This window comes from Trichechus manatus, unplaced genomic scaffold (assembly GCF_000243295.1).
Source record: "Trichechus manatus latirostris isolate Lorelei unplaced genomic scaffold, TriManLat1.0 scaffold00048, whole genome shotgun sequence".
NCBI lineage: Eukaryota > Metazoa > Chordata > Mammalia > Sirenia > Trichechidae > Trichechus > Trichechus manatus.
This window is the reverse complement of record NW_004443984.1, coordinates 10,086,448-10,100,548: the sequence shown is the minus strand read 5'-3', so window position 1 is coordinate 10,100,548 and position 14,101 is coordinate 10,086,448. Positions and strand designations below refer to the sequence as shown.

The 14,101-nt window shown below is 45.1% G+C and overlaps 1 protein-coding gene across 1 annotated transcript; it reads right to left on the bottom strand.

Annotated features, from left to right (window-relative positions):
• Positions 1–12,462: 12,462 nt before the first annotated feature.
• Positions 12,463–13,158, bottom strand: RNF186 (ring finger protein 186). Its single transcript, XM_004377274.1, has one exon. The coding sequence runs from the start codon at positions 13,156–13,158 to the stop codon at positions 12,463–12,465; it is 696 nt and encodes a 231-aa protein (XP_004377331.1).
• Between the last annotated feature and the right edge of the window lie 943 nt (positions 13,159–14,101).

The window sequence follows — 14,101 nt, the reverse complement described above, 5'->3', positions numbered from 1 at the left end:
AGAATTTTGTTGAGAATTTTTGCATCTATATTCATGAGAGATATTGGTCTGTAATTTTCTTTTTTTGTGGCATCTTTGCCTGGTTTGGTATCAAGGTTATGCTGGCTTCATAGAATGAATTTGGAAGTGTTGCTTCCTTTTCTATGTTCTGAAATAGTTTGAGTAGTACTGGTGCAAGCTCTTCTCTGAATGTTTGGTAGAATTCTTCAGTGAAGCCATTTAGCCCAGAACTCTTGACACTTTCTCCCTGTTCCTCCACTCCCCACCATGCTCACCCCCTGGGATGCATCTTTTTTCATGTACACAGCCACAGGTTTCCTGCTCAAACCCACAAGGGTATACCAACAAGGGTCTACTGTTGCAATTTCAGAGTATCAGGGCTGCAGGGAAGTCTGAGCACGCCCATGTCAAGCTCTTCCACATGCGATCATGGACCTCCCCAGCATGACACACAGGACCCTCTGAGATCAGCCCCAGTCTTCTTCCCCTGCACCCCTGACAAATCCCTAGTCAGACAGGTTAACTCTCTGCTTCCCAAAAAGTCATCTACTTTTCAGCCTCCATGCTTTTCTTGCACTATTTCTGCTGCCTAGAGTGCCCTCCTTCACTCCGTTCTGTCTGGCTATTCATCCTTCCCAGCCCATCCAGTTTCCATACCCTTCACGAGGCCTGCCGTGCCACCCAAGCCACCTTTTTCATGTCTTCTCTAGGAACTTACATGAGCTATGTCCTGCCTTGCGACTCTTCCATTTAACATTCCACACAGGTTCATGGTCCCCACTGTGCACCAGGTCCTGTGCTGGGGAAGGGACAGGGAGGTATCTATTGGAATTCTTTGGGTAGCTAGCTCATTTAAAGAGAGGGATATTGTGGAGAAACTAGAACCTTCATCCATTACTGGTAGGATTGTAACCTGGTACAATCACTGTGGGAAAGTTTAGCAGTTCCTTAAAAAGTTAAGCATAGAATTGCCGTATGATCCACCAATTCCACTCCTAGTTTCTTTTTGTTAGGTGCCATTGAGTCGATTCCAACTCCTAACTACCCTATGTACAACAGAAAAACGCTGCCTGGTCCTATGCCATCCTCACAATCATCGTTACGTTTGAGCCCATTGTTGTAGCCACTGTGTCAATCCATCTCATTGAGGGTCTTCCTCTTTTTTTGCTGACCCTCTAGTTTACCAAGCATGTTGTCCTTCTCCAAGGACTGGCCCCTCTTGATAACATGTCCAAAGCATGTGAGACGAAGTCTCACCATCCTTGTTTCTAAGGAGAATTGTGGCTGTACTTCCTCCAAGACAGATTTGTTTGTTCTTCTGGCAGTCCATGGTATATTCAGTATTCCTCACCAACACCACAATTCAAAGGCGTCAATTCTTTGGTCTTCCTTATTCATCATCCAGCTTTCACACGTGTATGAGGCGATCGAAAACACCATGGCTTGGGTCAGGCGCACCATTGTGTTCAAGGTGACATCTTTGCTTTTAACACTTTAAAGAGGCCTTTTGCGTTAGATTTGCCCAATGAAATGCGTTGTTTGATTTCTTGACTGCTGCTTCCATGGGTGTTGATTGTGGATTCAAGTAAAATGAAATCCTTGACAACTTCAGTACTTTCTCTGTTTATCATGCTGCTGCTTATTGGTCCAGTTGTGAGGATTTTTGTTTTCTTTATGTTGAGGTGTAATCCTTACTGAAGGCTGTGGTCTTTGATCTTCATCAGTAAGTGCTTCAAGTCCTCCTCCCTTTCAGCAGGCAAGTTTGTGTCATCTGCATGTCATTGGTTGTTAATGAGTCTTCCTCTAATCCTGACGCCCTGTTCTTCTTCATATAGTCCAGTTTCTGGAATTATTTGCTCAGCATACAGATTGAATAAATATCGTGAAAGGCTACAACCCCGACGCACACCGTTCCTGAAATTTAAACCATGCAGTATCCCTTTGTTCTGTTCGAAAGACTGCCTCTTGGTCTATGTACAGATTCCTTACGAGCACAACCAAGTGTTCTGGAATTCCCATTCTTTGCAATGTTACCCATAATTTGTTATGATCCACACAGTCAAATGCCTTTGCATAGTCGATAAAACACAGGTAAACATCTTTCTGGTATTCTCTACTTTCAGCCAGGATCCATCTGACTTCAGCAATGATATCCCTGATTCTACATCTTCTTCTGAATCTGGCTTGAATTTCTGACAGTTCCCTGTTGATGTACTGCTGCAGTTGCTTTTGAATGATCTTCAGCAAAATTTTCTTGTGTGTGGTATTAATGATATTGTTTGATAATTTATGCATTCTGTTGGATCACCTTTCTTCGGCATGGGTACAAATATGGATCTCTTCCAGTTGGTTGGCCAGGTAGCTGTCTTCCAAATTTCTTGACATAGAGGAGTTAGCATCTCCAGTGCTGCATCTGTTTGTTGAAACATCTCAGTTGGTATTCAGTCAATTCCTGGAGCCTTGTTTTTCACTAATGTCTTCAGTGCAGCTTGGACTTCTTCCTTCAGTACCATTGGTTCTTGATCATATGCTACCTCCTGAAATGGTTGAACATCAATCAGTTATTTTTGGTACAGTGATTTTGTGTATTCCTTCCATCTTCTTTTGATGCTTCCTGCATCATTTGATATTTTCCCTGTAGAATCCTTCAATATTGCAACTCGAGGCTTGAATTTTTTCTTCAGTTCTTTCAGCTTGAGAAATGCTAAGCATGTTCTTCCCTTTTGGTTTTCTAACTCCAGATCTTTGCACATTTAGTTATAATACTTTACTTCGTCTTCTCGGACTGCCCTTTGAAATCTTTTGCTCAACTCTTTTACTTCATCATTTCTTCCTATCTCTTTAGGTCCTCTACGTTCAAGAACAAGTTTCAGAGTCTCTTCTGACATCCGTTTTGGTCTTTTCTTCCTTTCTTGTCTTTTTAATGACCGTTTGCTTACTTCATGTATGATGTCCTTCCACAACTTGTCTGGTCTTTGATCAGTAGTGCTCAATGCATCAAATCTCTTCTTGAGATGATCTCTAAATTCGGGTGGAATATACTCAAGGCCGTATTTTGGCTCTCGTGGACTTGCTCTAATTTGCTTCAGCTTGAACATGCGTATCTGCAATTGATGGTCTGTTCCTCAGTTGGCCCTTGGCCTTGTTCTGACTGATGTTATTGAGCTTCTCTGTTGTCTCCTTCCACAGATGTAGTAGATTTGATTATTGTATATTCTGTCTAGCGAGGCCCACGTGTATACTTACCATTTATGTTGTTGATAAGAAGTATTTGCAGTGAAGAAGTCATTGTTCTTGCAAAATTCTATCATGCAATCTCTGGCAACGTTTCTGTCACCAAGTCCATATTTTCCAATTACTGATCCTTTTTCGTTTCTAACTTTCGCATTCTAATCACCAGCAATTATCAATGCACCTAGATTGTATGTTTCATCAATTTTAGATTGCAGAAGCTGGTAAAAATCTTCAGTTTCTTCATCTTTGGCCTTAGTGGTTGGTAGGTAAATCTGAAAATAGTCGTATTAACTGGTTTTCCTTGTAGGCGTAAATATCATTCTATCACTGACAGTGTCGTACTTCAGGCTAGATCTTGAAATATTCTTTTTGCTACTCTTAGATATATACCCAAAATAATTGAAAACAGGGATGCAAACAGATATTTGCACACCAGTGTTCATTGCAACATTATTCACGATAGCCCAAAAGTGGAAACAACCTAAATGTCCATCAACAGATTAGTGGATAAACAAAATGTGGTATATACATGCAATGGAGTATTACTCAGCCATAAAGAGAAATGAAGTTCTGATACATGGTAGAACATGAATGAACCTTGAAAACCTGATGAGTGAAATAAGTCAATCACAAAAAGACAAATATTGCATGATCACACCTATATGAAATATGTAGAATGGGAAAGTGTATAGATACCAAGGTTTATTAGTGGTTACTGGGGTGAGCAGGAGGGAAGGGGAAGGAAAGCCCAATGCTTAGGGGACACTGAGCTTCTGTTAAGGGTGATGGTATAATTTGGGAACGGATAAGGGCAAGAGTTGAACAACATGATAAACATAATGAATATCACTGATATGTGAAGACCGTTGAAATGTCAATGTTTTGCTACATACGTATTTACCACAATAAAAAAAAAGGGGCAGGGGGAGGGTAGGAAAATATAAAATGCAGCTTTTTGGTTTAGGGTAAAATCCATCAAAAAAATTTTTATCTTCCAAGGGAAAAAAAAAACAAAACAAAGACAACAACAACAACAAAAAACAAGACACCGAGAGAGGAGTATTAAAGGATATGACGATTAGTCTCAAGGAGGGCAGAACAGGAACGGCCTCACTGAGACTGATGATTTGGAAAGTTAGGGCCTGAGGCTTCTTGCTTTGCCTCTTAGAGGTCATGTGGCCTACCTCGTGTCTGCCCTTTGTAAGTATCTTCTTCATCAGCCTCTCCTTCACGTCCAGTTTCTTAGCTTTGACATGCACATAGCTCCATATTGACCTCCTTAGCTTCGACTCTACATGACCTTGAAACTCAAGGGCTCCTTTGCTTGCAGGTGAAACCACCCACCTCAAAAAGCTTTAAACAATGAAAAGAAATTTATTAACTCATTTAACCATTGAAAAGTCCAGAGGTTAGAAGATTACAGGCATGATCAGATCTAGGTGCTCAAATAATATGATTAGGAATCTATCACTGGGCTCTGCTTTTCTCTGGGTTAGCCCCACTCATAGGAAAATCTTCCCCATGGGATGGCAAGATGGTCACTAGAAAATCAAGATGAACATTGTACCAACTAGCAACTCTGGTGAAGAAAATACTTCCTCCAGATGGCTCTAGCAAAATTCCTGAGTAGGGCTGTTATTGTCTTGTTGCTTACTGACCACCCAGGGACTCCCTTGCATGTGGTAAGCATTCTGTAAACATTACCCTTTGCCATTGAGTCAATTCTGACTCATGGTGACCCCTTAGGACAGAATACAACTGTCCCATAGGATTTCCAAGGCTATAATCTTTACAGAAGCAGACGGCCACATCTTTCTCCTGTAGAGTGGCCGGTGGGTTCGAATTGCTGACCTTTTGGTTAACAGCCGAGCACTTAACCATTGTGCCAGCAGGACTCCTTCAATAAACATTAGCCACTATTATTGTTATTACTGTTTTCCCTCATGTTCACAGGCGTGTCTTGAGCTGCAGTTGTTTCAAAACTGCTGCACTTACAGCTACTTTGCTGGCTGTTTTCTTCTGCAGATTGACTCCATTTAGGGGCTCTAGCTGGGTTTCTTTGGTGAATCAGAGCTTGTTTTTCCTGGGATCACAAGACCAATAGTATGGAGACCATTCTCCTTTGATGGCGGCTACTCTGAGATACAGTACCATGCTTCCTGTCTGACTCCACATCTGAACAGAACTGATCTGGGTACCCCTCTTCTGGGCCTGATGTCACGGCAGTCTCACCACAAGGTCAGGCTGACTCTCAGCATCGTGGGGGGCAAGAGGAGCTCCTGGCTTCCTGGCCTGTGTCATTGCAGCTTGCCTGGGCTTTGGAGGGGCTGAGGCTCAGGGTGGGATTTTTCAGCAGTCAGGGTCCTGGACAGTTCTTGTATTAGGTCAGGATATTGGTTGCAAGCAGCAGAATCTGATTCTGGCAATCTAAAGGAAAAAAAATTCACATAGGTAAGGAAACTGGGTTTCGCAGAATCAAGCAGAGCCTGAAGGACAATCTGGTCTCTTGCTGCTGCTGCTGCCACTTTCAAACATTCACCTCTCCTTACGTCACTAGTCCAGATCCAAAATTCTGGAAAGGGGCAACTAGAATGACTTAGATCTTGTGACCTAGATCATGTGACTGCCTCTGGTGAGACAGGATGGTGGGTAGAGGAAGGACCAGGTCTCCAGTTGGTGTAGTGGTTGCTGGTGGAATTCTCCCTTCGACAAGATTAGACACAAGGGTATTTTCATAAGAAAGAGAGATGGGGCATGGGGGCCAATAGGAGAGAGAAGGACGCTGAATACACGACAACCGAAGGGAGGGAAAAAAGGAGAAATGGTCACTACAGTCCTGTCCTCCTTAAACAAACAGACTCTTATGGTGAGTACCTTGAACGCCCTGTAAGACAAGCAAGCTTGCCTGCTTCATGACGCAGACAGGTTCGTCAGAGGCAGTGTGGTGTAGTGGAAAGTGCAGACATACGCTTTGGAGTCAAACAGACTTGGTTTAAATTCTGGTACCCTCATTTACTAGCTTGTGCCCTTGGACGAGTGCCTTAACCCCTTGGGTTTTAACCCTTTAGTTGGTGAAATGGGGATGTTGTTGTTAGTTGCTGTTGAGTCGGCTCTGACTGACTCATGGTGACCCTGTGTACAACATAATGAAACGTTGGCTGGTCCTGTGTTATCTTCAGGATTGTTGGTATATTTGAGTCCATTGTTTCAGCCATTGTGTACTGCTTTCCAACCTAGAGGCTCACCTTCCAGCACTACATCAGACAGTATTCTGTTAGGATTGCATAGGGTTTTCATCCGCTGGTTTTCGGAAGCAGATTGCCAGGCCTTTCTTCCTAGTCTGTCTTAGTCTAAAAGCTTCACTGAAACCTGTCCACCATGGGTGATCCTACAGGTATTTGAAATACTGGTGACATAGCTTCCAGCATCACAGCAACACACAAGCCACCACAGCATGACAACTTGACAGATGGGTGGTGGGAAATGGGGATAATAATTCATAATTCTCATGGGATTGTTACGAAGACTAGGGATAATTCAGAAATTGCAGATTCTGGTTCCAGCTTCATCTTCAACACACTGGGAATTTTTGTTTTTTGAAATCGCAGGCTTTTCTGAGCCTTGATTTCCCATTCACATAATGGGCGAAGAAAGTAGTACCTAGTCTTGGGAGTCAGTCAGACTTCCTTTTGAGCCTGACTTTGCCACTTATCTGCTGCAAGACACGGGTAAAGTTCTTTACGTGAACTTAAAGTAACCCAGCTAAAGGGTATAACGTGAGGACTGGCACATAGTAGGTACTCAGTGTATTTTAGTGGTTCTTCCTCATCAAATTCCTACAAGGTCAAATAAGATTGAATACCCTGGCACACAGCAGCTCTTCAAAAAATGTTTGTTGAATAAATGGATGGATGATTCCTAGTTTCCACAGTGTTTTGAATTCTTCAAGGAGTTCTCTACTGACATCAGAAATATCCCTTCTCATTTAAAAAAAGTGATTTCAAGATACCCAGACAATAACATAAAGTTCACAGAGCAGCTCCAGCTAGATTCAAGAGCTTGGATTGGATCTCTCTTAATGTGCTTTATGCTGTTCCCATGGCCGGAGAAATTGCGTTCTCAAGTCCTTTATTCCGAGAAACCTGTTCTGACACAAAGAATTAATTGTTCTAGAAAAGGCTGAACAACTTCCTCCAGTCATTTGAAAAGGTTTCAACATTGAACAGGTGACCCCAGCAACGAATTGGGGCTGTAAGGTGAGGTGAGGAAGTGGTTGTGGGGGATGGGACAGGTGGATTACGGTAACCCTCTGCCTCAGGCACCTACTGAATCAGGAAGCTGTGAACAAATGGGGGAATCAGGGACAGATTATCCAATAAGCAAGGTAAGCATGGACTTATTTGTGCTTATTTACTCATCTATAGAGAACAATTTCACGTTTCACCGGTAAGAAACTTGAGACTCACTTGTAAGTGGTAAAGCTGGATTCAAGCCAGGTATGTCTGACTCCAAGGCCACTGCATAGGGAGATGGGTCTGATAGGGGTGAAATTTGACCTCCCCCTGAAATTCCTCTCCATCCTTAGGACCTCCCTTCCCAGACCACCCACCTCAACCTAAGCACAGTCCTCCACCAGACTGGCCTGTCCTGGACAAAGCTCCCAACTCTGAACTGACTTCTCCACCCCAGCATCATGGCCTGTGCCCTGCTCTCTATCACACTGGACAGGCCCAAGGAAACCTTCACCCAAGCAGGTAAATGACTGATGATCAAGGCAGAGATGGAGGCAAAAAGTTTATAAGCCAGGACACAGAATTCTCATCTGGTAGCACATTGGATCCTTCTGGAGCCCCTGGGAGGTGTATGGCACCCTCCCCCATTTTACAGGTGAGAGAACTCAGATTAAGGCTCAGAAAAGCTTTGTAACTTGCCTGGGTCCCACACTGGGTCAGAGCTTGGCTTTGAACCTGGCCTCCTGTTATACCCCACTGGACCAGTGCCAGGAGTGGCTCCAAGGGGCACAAGTCGGATTCTAAAACAAGAGGTAGTAAAAGCCAGGTCAATCAGATCTAACTTTATTAAGAAAGTTAACAAACACAGGTTGTGCCAAGATTCTCATGGTGGACAGCGAAGTGCCAAGAATCAGCCAGGCAGAGGTCTGTGCACAATAGTGAGGACTGAGTGTTTATATACCACATGTAGGGCATGAAGGGCCTACATGCATATAGGGCCTATGTTCAGGGGAGCCTAAACAATGATTAATGGGGTTGTTTTGTACTAGTTAATGAGTTTCGATTGATGTTACCATGAAGTCAGGTGTTTGATGTGTTTTTTCCTGGCCCAGGTCACCACCCAGTTAGGTACTCTGGTTCTCTCCCAGAGTCCTGTGCAAGCAGGATTTATCTTGTATTGTTCATGACTCTCACATCTCCCTTTCTGGTTTCTTATACTCACATCCTCTCCCAGCACTGCCTATTTCCTCTGCTCCCCTCCAGGGCAGCCTGGGCTGAGACTGGCCTCCAGAGCTCTCTGTCCCACACTGCCAGGGGCCAGCAGGTGGTTGGGACCAGCTGGTATCCAAAGGGAATTGTGACTGCAGTGTCAGAACACCTTTGTCCAGAGGGATGAAGTGTGCATTATTTGGAGGCCTCCCATGTGCCAGGGGCTTTAATAAGCGAGTACTTATTGTGGCTTTTATTTTCCCAATATAAGGTCCAGGGAGATTAAGTGACTTGCCTAAGGGTGCAGAGCAAGGATGGGGCAGAGTGGGCCTCAAATCTGCGTCTCAATGTTCCTGCCAGCACAGCTCCCTGCAGGGGAGGCTGGAGGTGGTAAAATCTATAGGAAATTGGAATCAAATTGACAACAGCCATTTGAAAGATAAGATAGGAAGCTGTTATGGATTGAATTGTGTCCCCCCAAAATTATCTGTCAACTTGGCTGGGTCATGATTCCCAGTATTCTATGATTGTGTACCTTTTTGTCATCTGATGTGATTTCCCGATGTGTTGTAAATTCTATCACTATAATGTAATAAGATGGATTAGCTGCAGTTATATTAATGAGATCTACAAGATTAGGCAGTGTCTTAAGCCAATCTCTTTTGAGATATGAAAGAGAGAGGCGAGCAGAGAGACCAGGAGACCTTATACTACCAAGAAAGTAGTGCCGGGAGCAGAACACTTCCTTTGGACCTGGGGTTCCTGTGCGGAGAAGCTCCCAGACCAAGAGAAGACTGATGCATCACAAGGACCTTCCTCCAGAGCCAACAGAGAGAGAAAGCCTTCCCCTGGAGCCTGCACCCTGAATTTGGACTTGTAGACTGCTAGATTGTAAGAGAATGAATTTCTCTTTGTTAAAGCCATCCACTTGTGGTATTTCTGTTATAGCAGCACTAGATAACTAAGACAGAGGCTTAGAGGGAAGCAAGTTAATGTTAATGGAGGAGGAACAATTCAGAAAAGGAGGGTAAGAATGGTTACACAACATGAAAAATATAATCCATCTCACTGAATTGTGAAGAAATTCTTGAATTGGTGTGTTTTGCTGTGTACACTTTCAACAGCATAAAAATTGCTTAAAAGCAGAAAAAAAATCTATAGGAAAGCCATACCATTTTCATCACTCTCTTTTCTTTCTCTTTAGTATAGACAATAGCTTCTGGAATTCTCTGGCCTCTATGAGTACCTGACCACTGGAATTTGAAGGCTCCTGAAGCTAGTTTACTGCTCACCATGAAACCCTTCTCAAGACTGCAAGTGGCGACCACCAGCTTCCTGCAAAGGAGGCAGCAGGATAAGGCAGAAGGAACCTTGGTTTAATCCCCCATGGAGCTCTGGCATTGACTGGCTGTGCAACCTTAGGTAGGGGAATTCGCCTCTCTGAGCCTCAGTCTCCTCATCTATAAGACAGGATATTAACAGTCTCTAATTCATAGGTTGTTATGAAGATTCAACAATATAACACATATAAAGCACCTTATGAAGATTAAATAATATAACACATATAAAGCATTTAGTGCAGCGCCTGGCACATAGTAAACAAATTGCTGTTGAATCGATTCCAGCTCATGGACACCCCATGTGTGTCAGAGTAGAACTGTTGTGCTCCAAAGGGTTTTCCATGGCTGATTTTCAAAAGTAAATCACCAGGCAGTCTTCTGAGGCACCTCTGGGTGAAACAGAACCTCCAACCTTTCAGTTAGCAGTTGAATGCTTTAACTGTTTGCACCACCCGGGGACTCCTGGCACATAGTAAGCAGTCAATAAATATACGGCCGCCATTATTATGGTAGAAATGATATTGACATTAGCAACTGAAACCTTGGTGGAGGTTTTCTTCTTGGTGAAGAGTCCAAAGAACTAGATAGAGTGAACGTGGGGGAGTGAGTGAGGAGAGAATGTTCTTTCTCTATTTTACTGCACATGCCCGAGGCCAGCTTAGGAAATATGGAATGACTCTCTTCCTTTAGTCATCCTGGGGAGACAGGGTGTTCTTCAGGTCCATTTGGCTTGGCTTAAAAGCACAAGTACCCACATACCCCCACACACATACAGCACCTGTAAGTTAATAAGGCCAATAGCATAGGAGCCGCAGAGTTGCTCTGGAAGTACTTTATAAGAAAAAAGAAGGCATTCAGATTTTAAGAGCGGTTAACAGTATACATATTTATATTTTGATTTTTCTTTGTGTAAGTTCAAAGGGGATGTGACTGTTGCCGTTGTTTTGGGGTCTAGCAGTACCCTCAGCTTCTGGGACTTCAGACGTCTTAGGAATAATTTAGTCCAACCAGCTTATTTGGGGAAATTGAGGCTCAGAGAGGCAAAAAGCCTCGCTCAACAACAATAACAACTGAGCCAGGGTTAACCCCTCACTCTGCCAGTGCCAGAGTACTCCCGTCCATCTCTGACAAAGGCACGGTCACCATGAACTGAGTGTCCCTTTTGCAACAATCATCCTACCAGGGGGCAAGGATGGGATGGGGAGGGAGGAAGGGAAGGGCAATGGGCTGTGCTTGATGAGCTCTTCTGAAGCTGTAAGTCTGTTTCCCAATTTTGGTATCTTTGGAAGGAGCTAATGTGTCATGTGCCAAGCTCCGCTCCCCTGTACCACCACACATTCCCCTGGCTGAGGCCTAACCCTGGCAATCAGCAGAGGGACAGACTCCCCTGTGTTAAGGAGCAGAAATGGCTTTGAGGAGAAGACACAAAAGCCTTTCAGATGACCATGACTATCAAGGTGTAGCAGGAAATGTGGGTTTATTGGTGAGAACCTTTGCATTTATGGGGCTTCTTATCTTTACAACAAAATTGCAAACGGGAATTGGGATGCAATAATAAAGGAAAGCAACACCCATTAAGATCCGGTTCTGTAGCGTGGGACTGTACATTGATGGGCAGCTGGACCTGCTGTGGCAGGGCCAGTCTTTAAGACCCCAAGATTCTCTACTAAGTCTAGACTTCATGGCATGGAGCTGGGAGATCCTGGTGGGGATGCTGGGAGCAATTCCCAGACTCATCTGCTTCCTCTCCATGCCTCCCCAACTCTGACAACTAAATGTGTGAGTCCCCCACAACATCAGGATTCCCATTCTTTCTGCACATGGTCTGTTCTTGAAACCCTGGGTTTACTCAATGGGAAACCTAAACAACTGGGTCCTTTGATGGGCTTGGGATGGGCACTAAGTGAGTATCATTTGGGAAGCACAGGAGGAGGGACGTGGGCTCCAATTTCCTAGGAGGAAAAATGGGTAACATCTAGAAATGTGAACAAACTGCCCCAACCATAAAAACCTCAAGCCAAACCAAACCAAGGAAAGGAAACCAGCCAAATAAATTGCAAAAAAAAAAAAAAAAAGTTGGGGCTGGGCGTCCTGGTTCTATTCTGCAACAGGGTCAACACTGCGATACTTTTATCAAGTTATATAAAGAAAAGCTACAAACACTGGAATAAAAAAACAAGAGCCCCCCTTATAGTGGTCAAGTCATTTGTGCCTCCTCCTTGTCCCCAGTTTAGTGATGCTATGCCAAGGGCAGGCATAAGACCTATCTTCCAAGCGCAGAGTTCTTGACCCAAAATCACTCTCTGGCGTTGGATTGCAAGTCCAGCTGGCAATTAATCTCCCAAGGGAGCCAGTCTTAGTTCATAGCCCCTTACCCTGGTCACTGGTACAGTAACAGGGGCCTAAGTGGCTGAAGGAGCTTCTAGGGTTGCCTGGCTGGAGCGCACTCAGGCAATTGAAGAGATCTGGCTGTGTTTCCTCTCCCTACAGGAAAGAATCCTGGAGCAGGGCCAGCAGCTGCCCTGGCTGCTAGAGTAACAACAGAAGAGGGTGGACATCAACAGGGCCAGTCCAATGATGAAGGTCAGCACCCACCTGATGAAGCCAGGGTAGACGAAGGGGAGGATGAGAATGATGAGCAGGATCAGTAGGAACAGGTGTGCCACCAGGCGCCGGGCCGCGATGCGGTTGGTACTTATTGCATCCTGCCCATCTTCTCCCACCAAGTTGGGGTGCTCTGCTGCCAAGGTGGCAGGATCTGCCAGTCCCAGAGGACAGAGATGCACCTCGGGGACAGGGTGGACCAGTTGCCCCCTCATCGCCTTCTGGTCGCGCAGGCTGCAGATGAGGCCTCCGGGGATGGCAGTGACCTTGCGGCACAGTGGGCAGGTGATGGACCAGGTGTTGTCCTGCACGCACAGCAGGAGCTTCAGGCAGATGGCACAGAAGGTGTGCTGGCAGCCCAGCACCTTGGGTGGCCGGGTGCAGCTGTAGGGCTCCCGGCACACCAGGCACTCCAGGTCAACCCCCGCTGAGCCTCGGTGACACCTAGCAGGGTCCTTGACGTTGGAGGTGGAGGCTTCTGAGGAGATGGGCTGGGACTGCTGTGGGGCTGGCTGCTCCGCAACTTTGGTGCAGGCCATTCTGGGCACAGGAACCGAGGGGATGATGCTGCACAGGGTCTGGGCTGATATCAACGGGGAGCCTCAGTTGGTGCCGCTGTGACTTGTCTGGAGTCTGACCCTGCCCTGGATGGAAGTTTCAAGCCCCCAACAGCTGTCTACCACCACCACTCTCTCCCAGAACTGTTCAGCTTGTTTCTTGTTTTACGTTATCCCTTCGGTTATTATTATTTCTTTTCTTGAAACCTAGGGTTAATCAGTAACTTGTGGGCCGGGAGACTTTGAATTACCTGATAGAAGGGACAAAAGGGGCAGGGCCTACAGTTGAATCAGGATTTTCCTGTTGGTGAGTGTGGCTTGTGAGCTTTGACATGCATCGGGACCCCTCCCCCCACCAGGAGAGCCTTTTAAAACGCAGATTTCTAGGCCCCAGACCCAGACACTGAAATTCCCCAGAACTGGATGGGATCTGAGAATCTGCATAGTTAACAAACACTTGGATGATTCTGATGCAAGTGGACTGCGGGACCCCACCCTGAGAAATCCTGCCACAGAAGCGTTCTGGATGAAAACTTTTTGGATATCAGGACTGGTGGAAAAAAGTTTGGTTTTGCTTTGAGCACATTTGGAAGCAGGTGGTTTCTTGGAGAATAGAGAAGAGATGGGGAAAGTATTCCGAGCACAGGGAGGAGAAAGCCCAGCCAAACACAGAAAAACCAAAACAGCCCACAGGTATTTAGTACCTGCTACTTGTTCAGGCCCTTTAAAGTCACAATAATCATATGAACAGCTACCACTTCTTGAGTATCTTTGATGTGCTGGGTACCCACCTCATGTACTAATAATGGGTACCATTTGTTGTATGCAAGGCATGCTTCATATCCAATAAGAATAGCAGCCATTTACGCAGCCCGCTCTGAACCAAGCCCCATGCCCAGGGTCCTCATCCTCGAACTCCCAGAAT

Bases quoted from the DNA above. Each gene is read 5' to 3' on its own strand.
- RNF186 (XM_004377274.1), bottom strand. From the start codon at position 13,158: ATGGCCTGCACCAAAGTTGCGGAGCAGCCAGCCCCACAGCAGTCCCAG.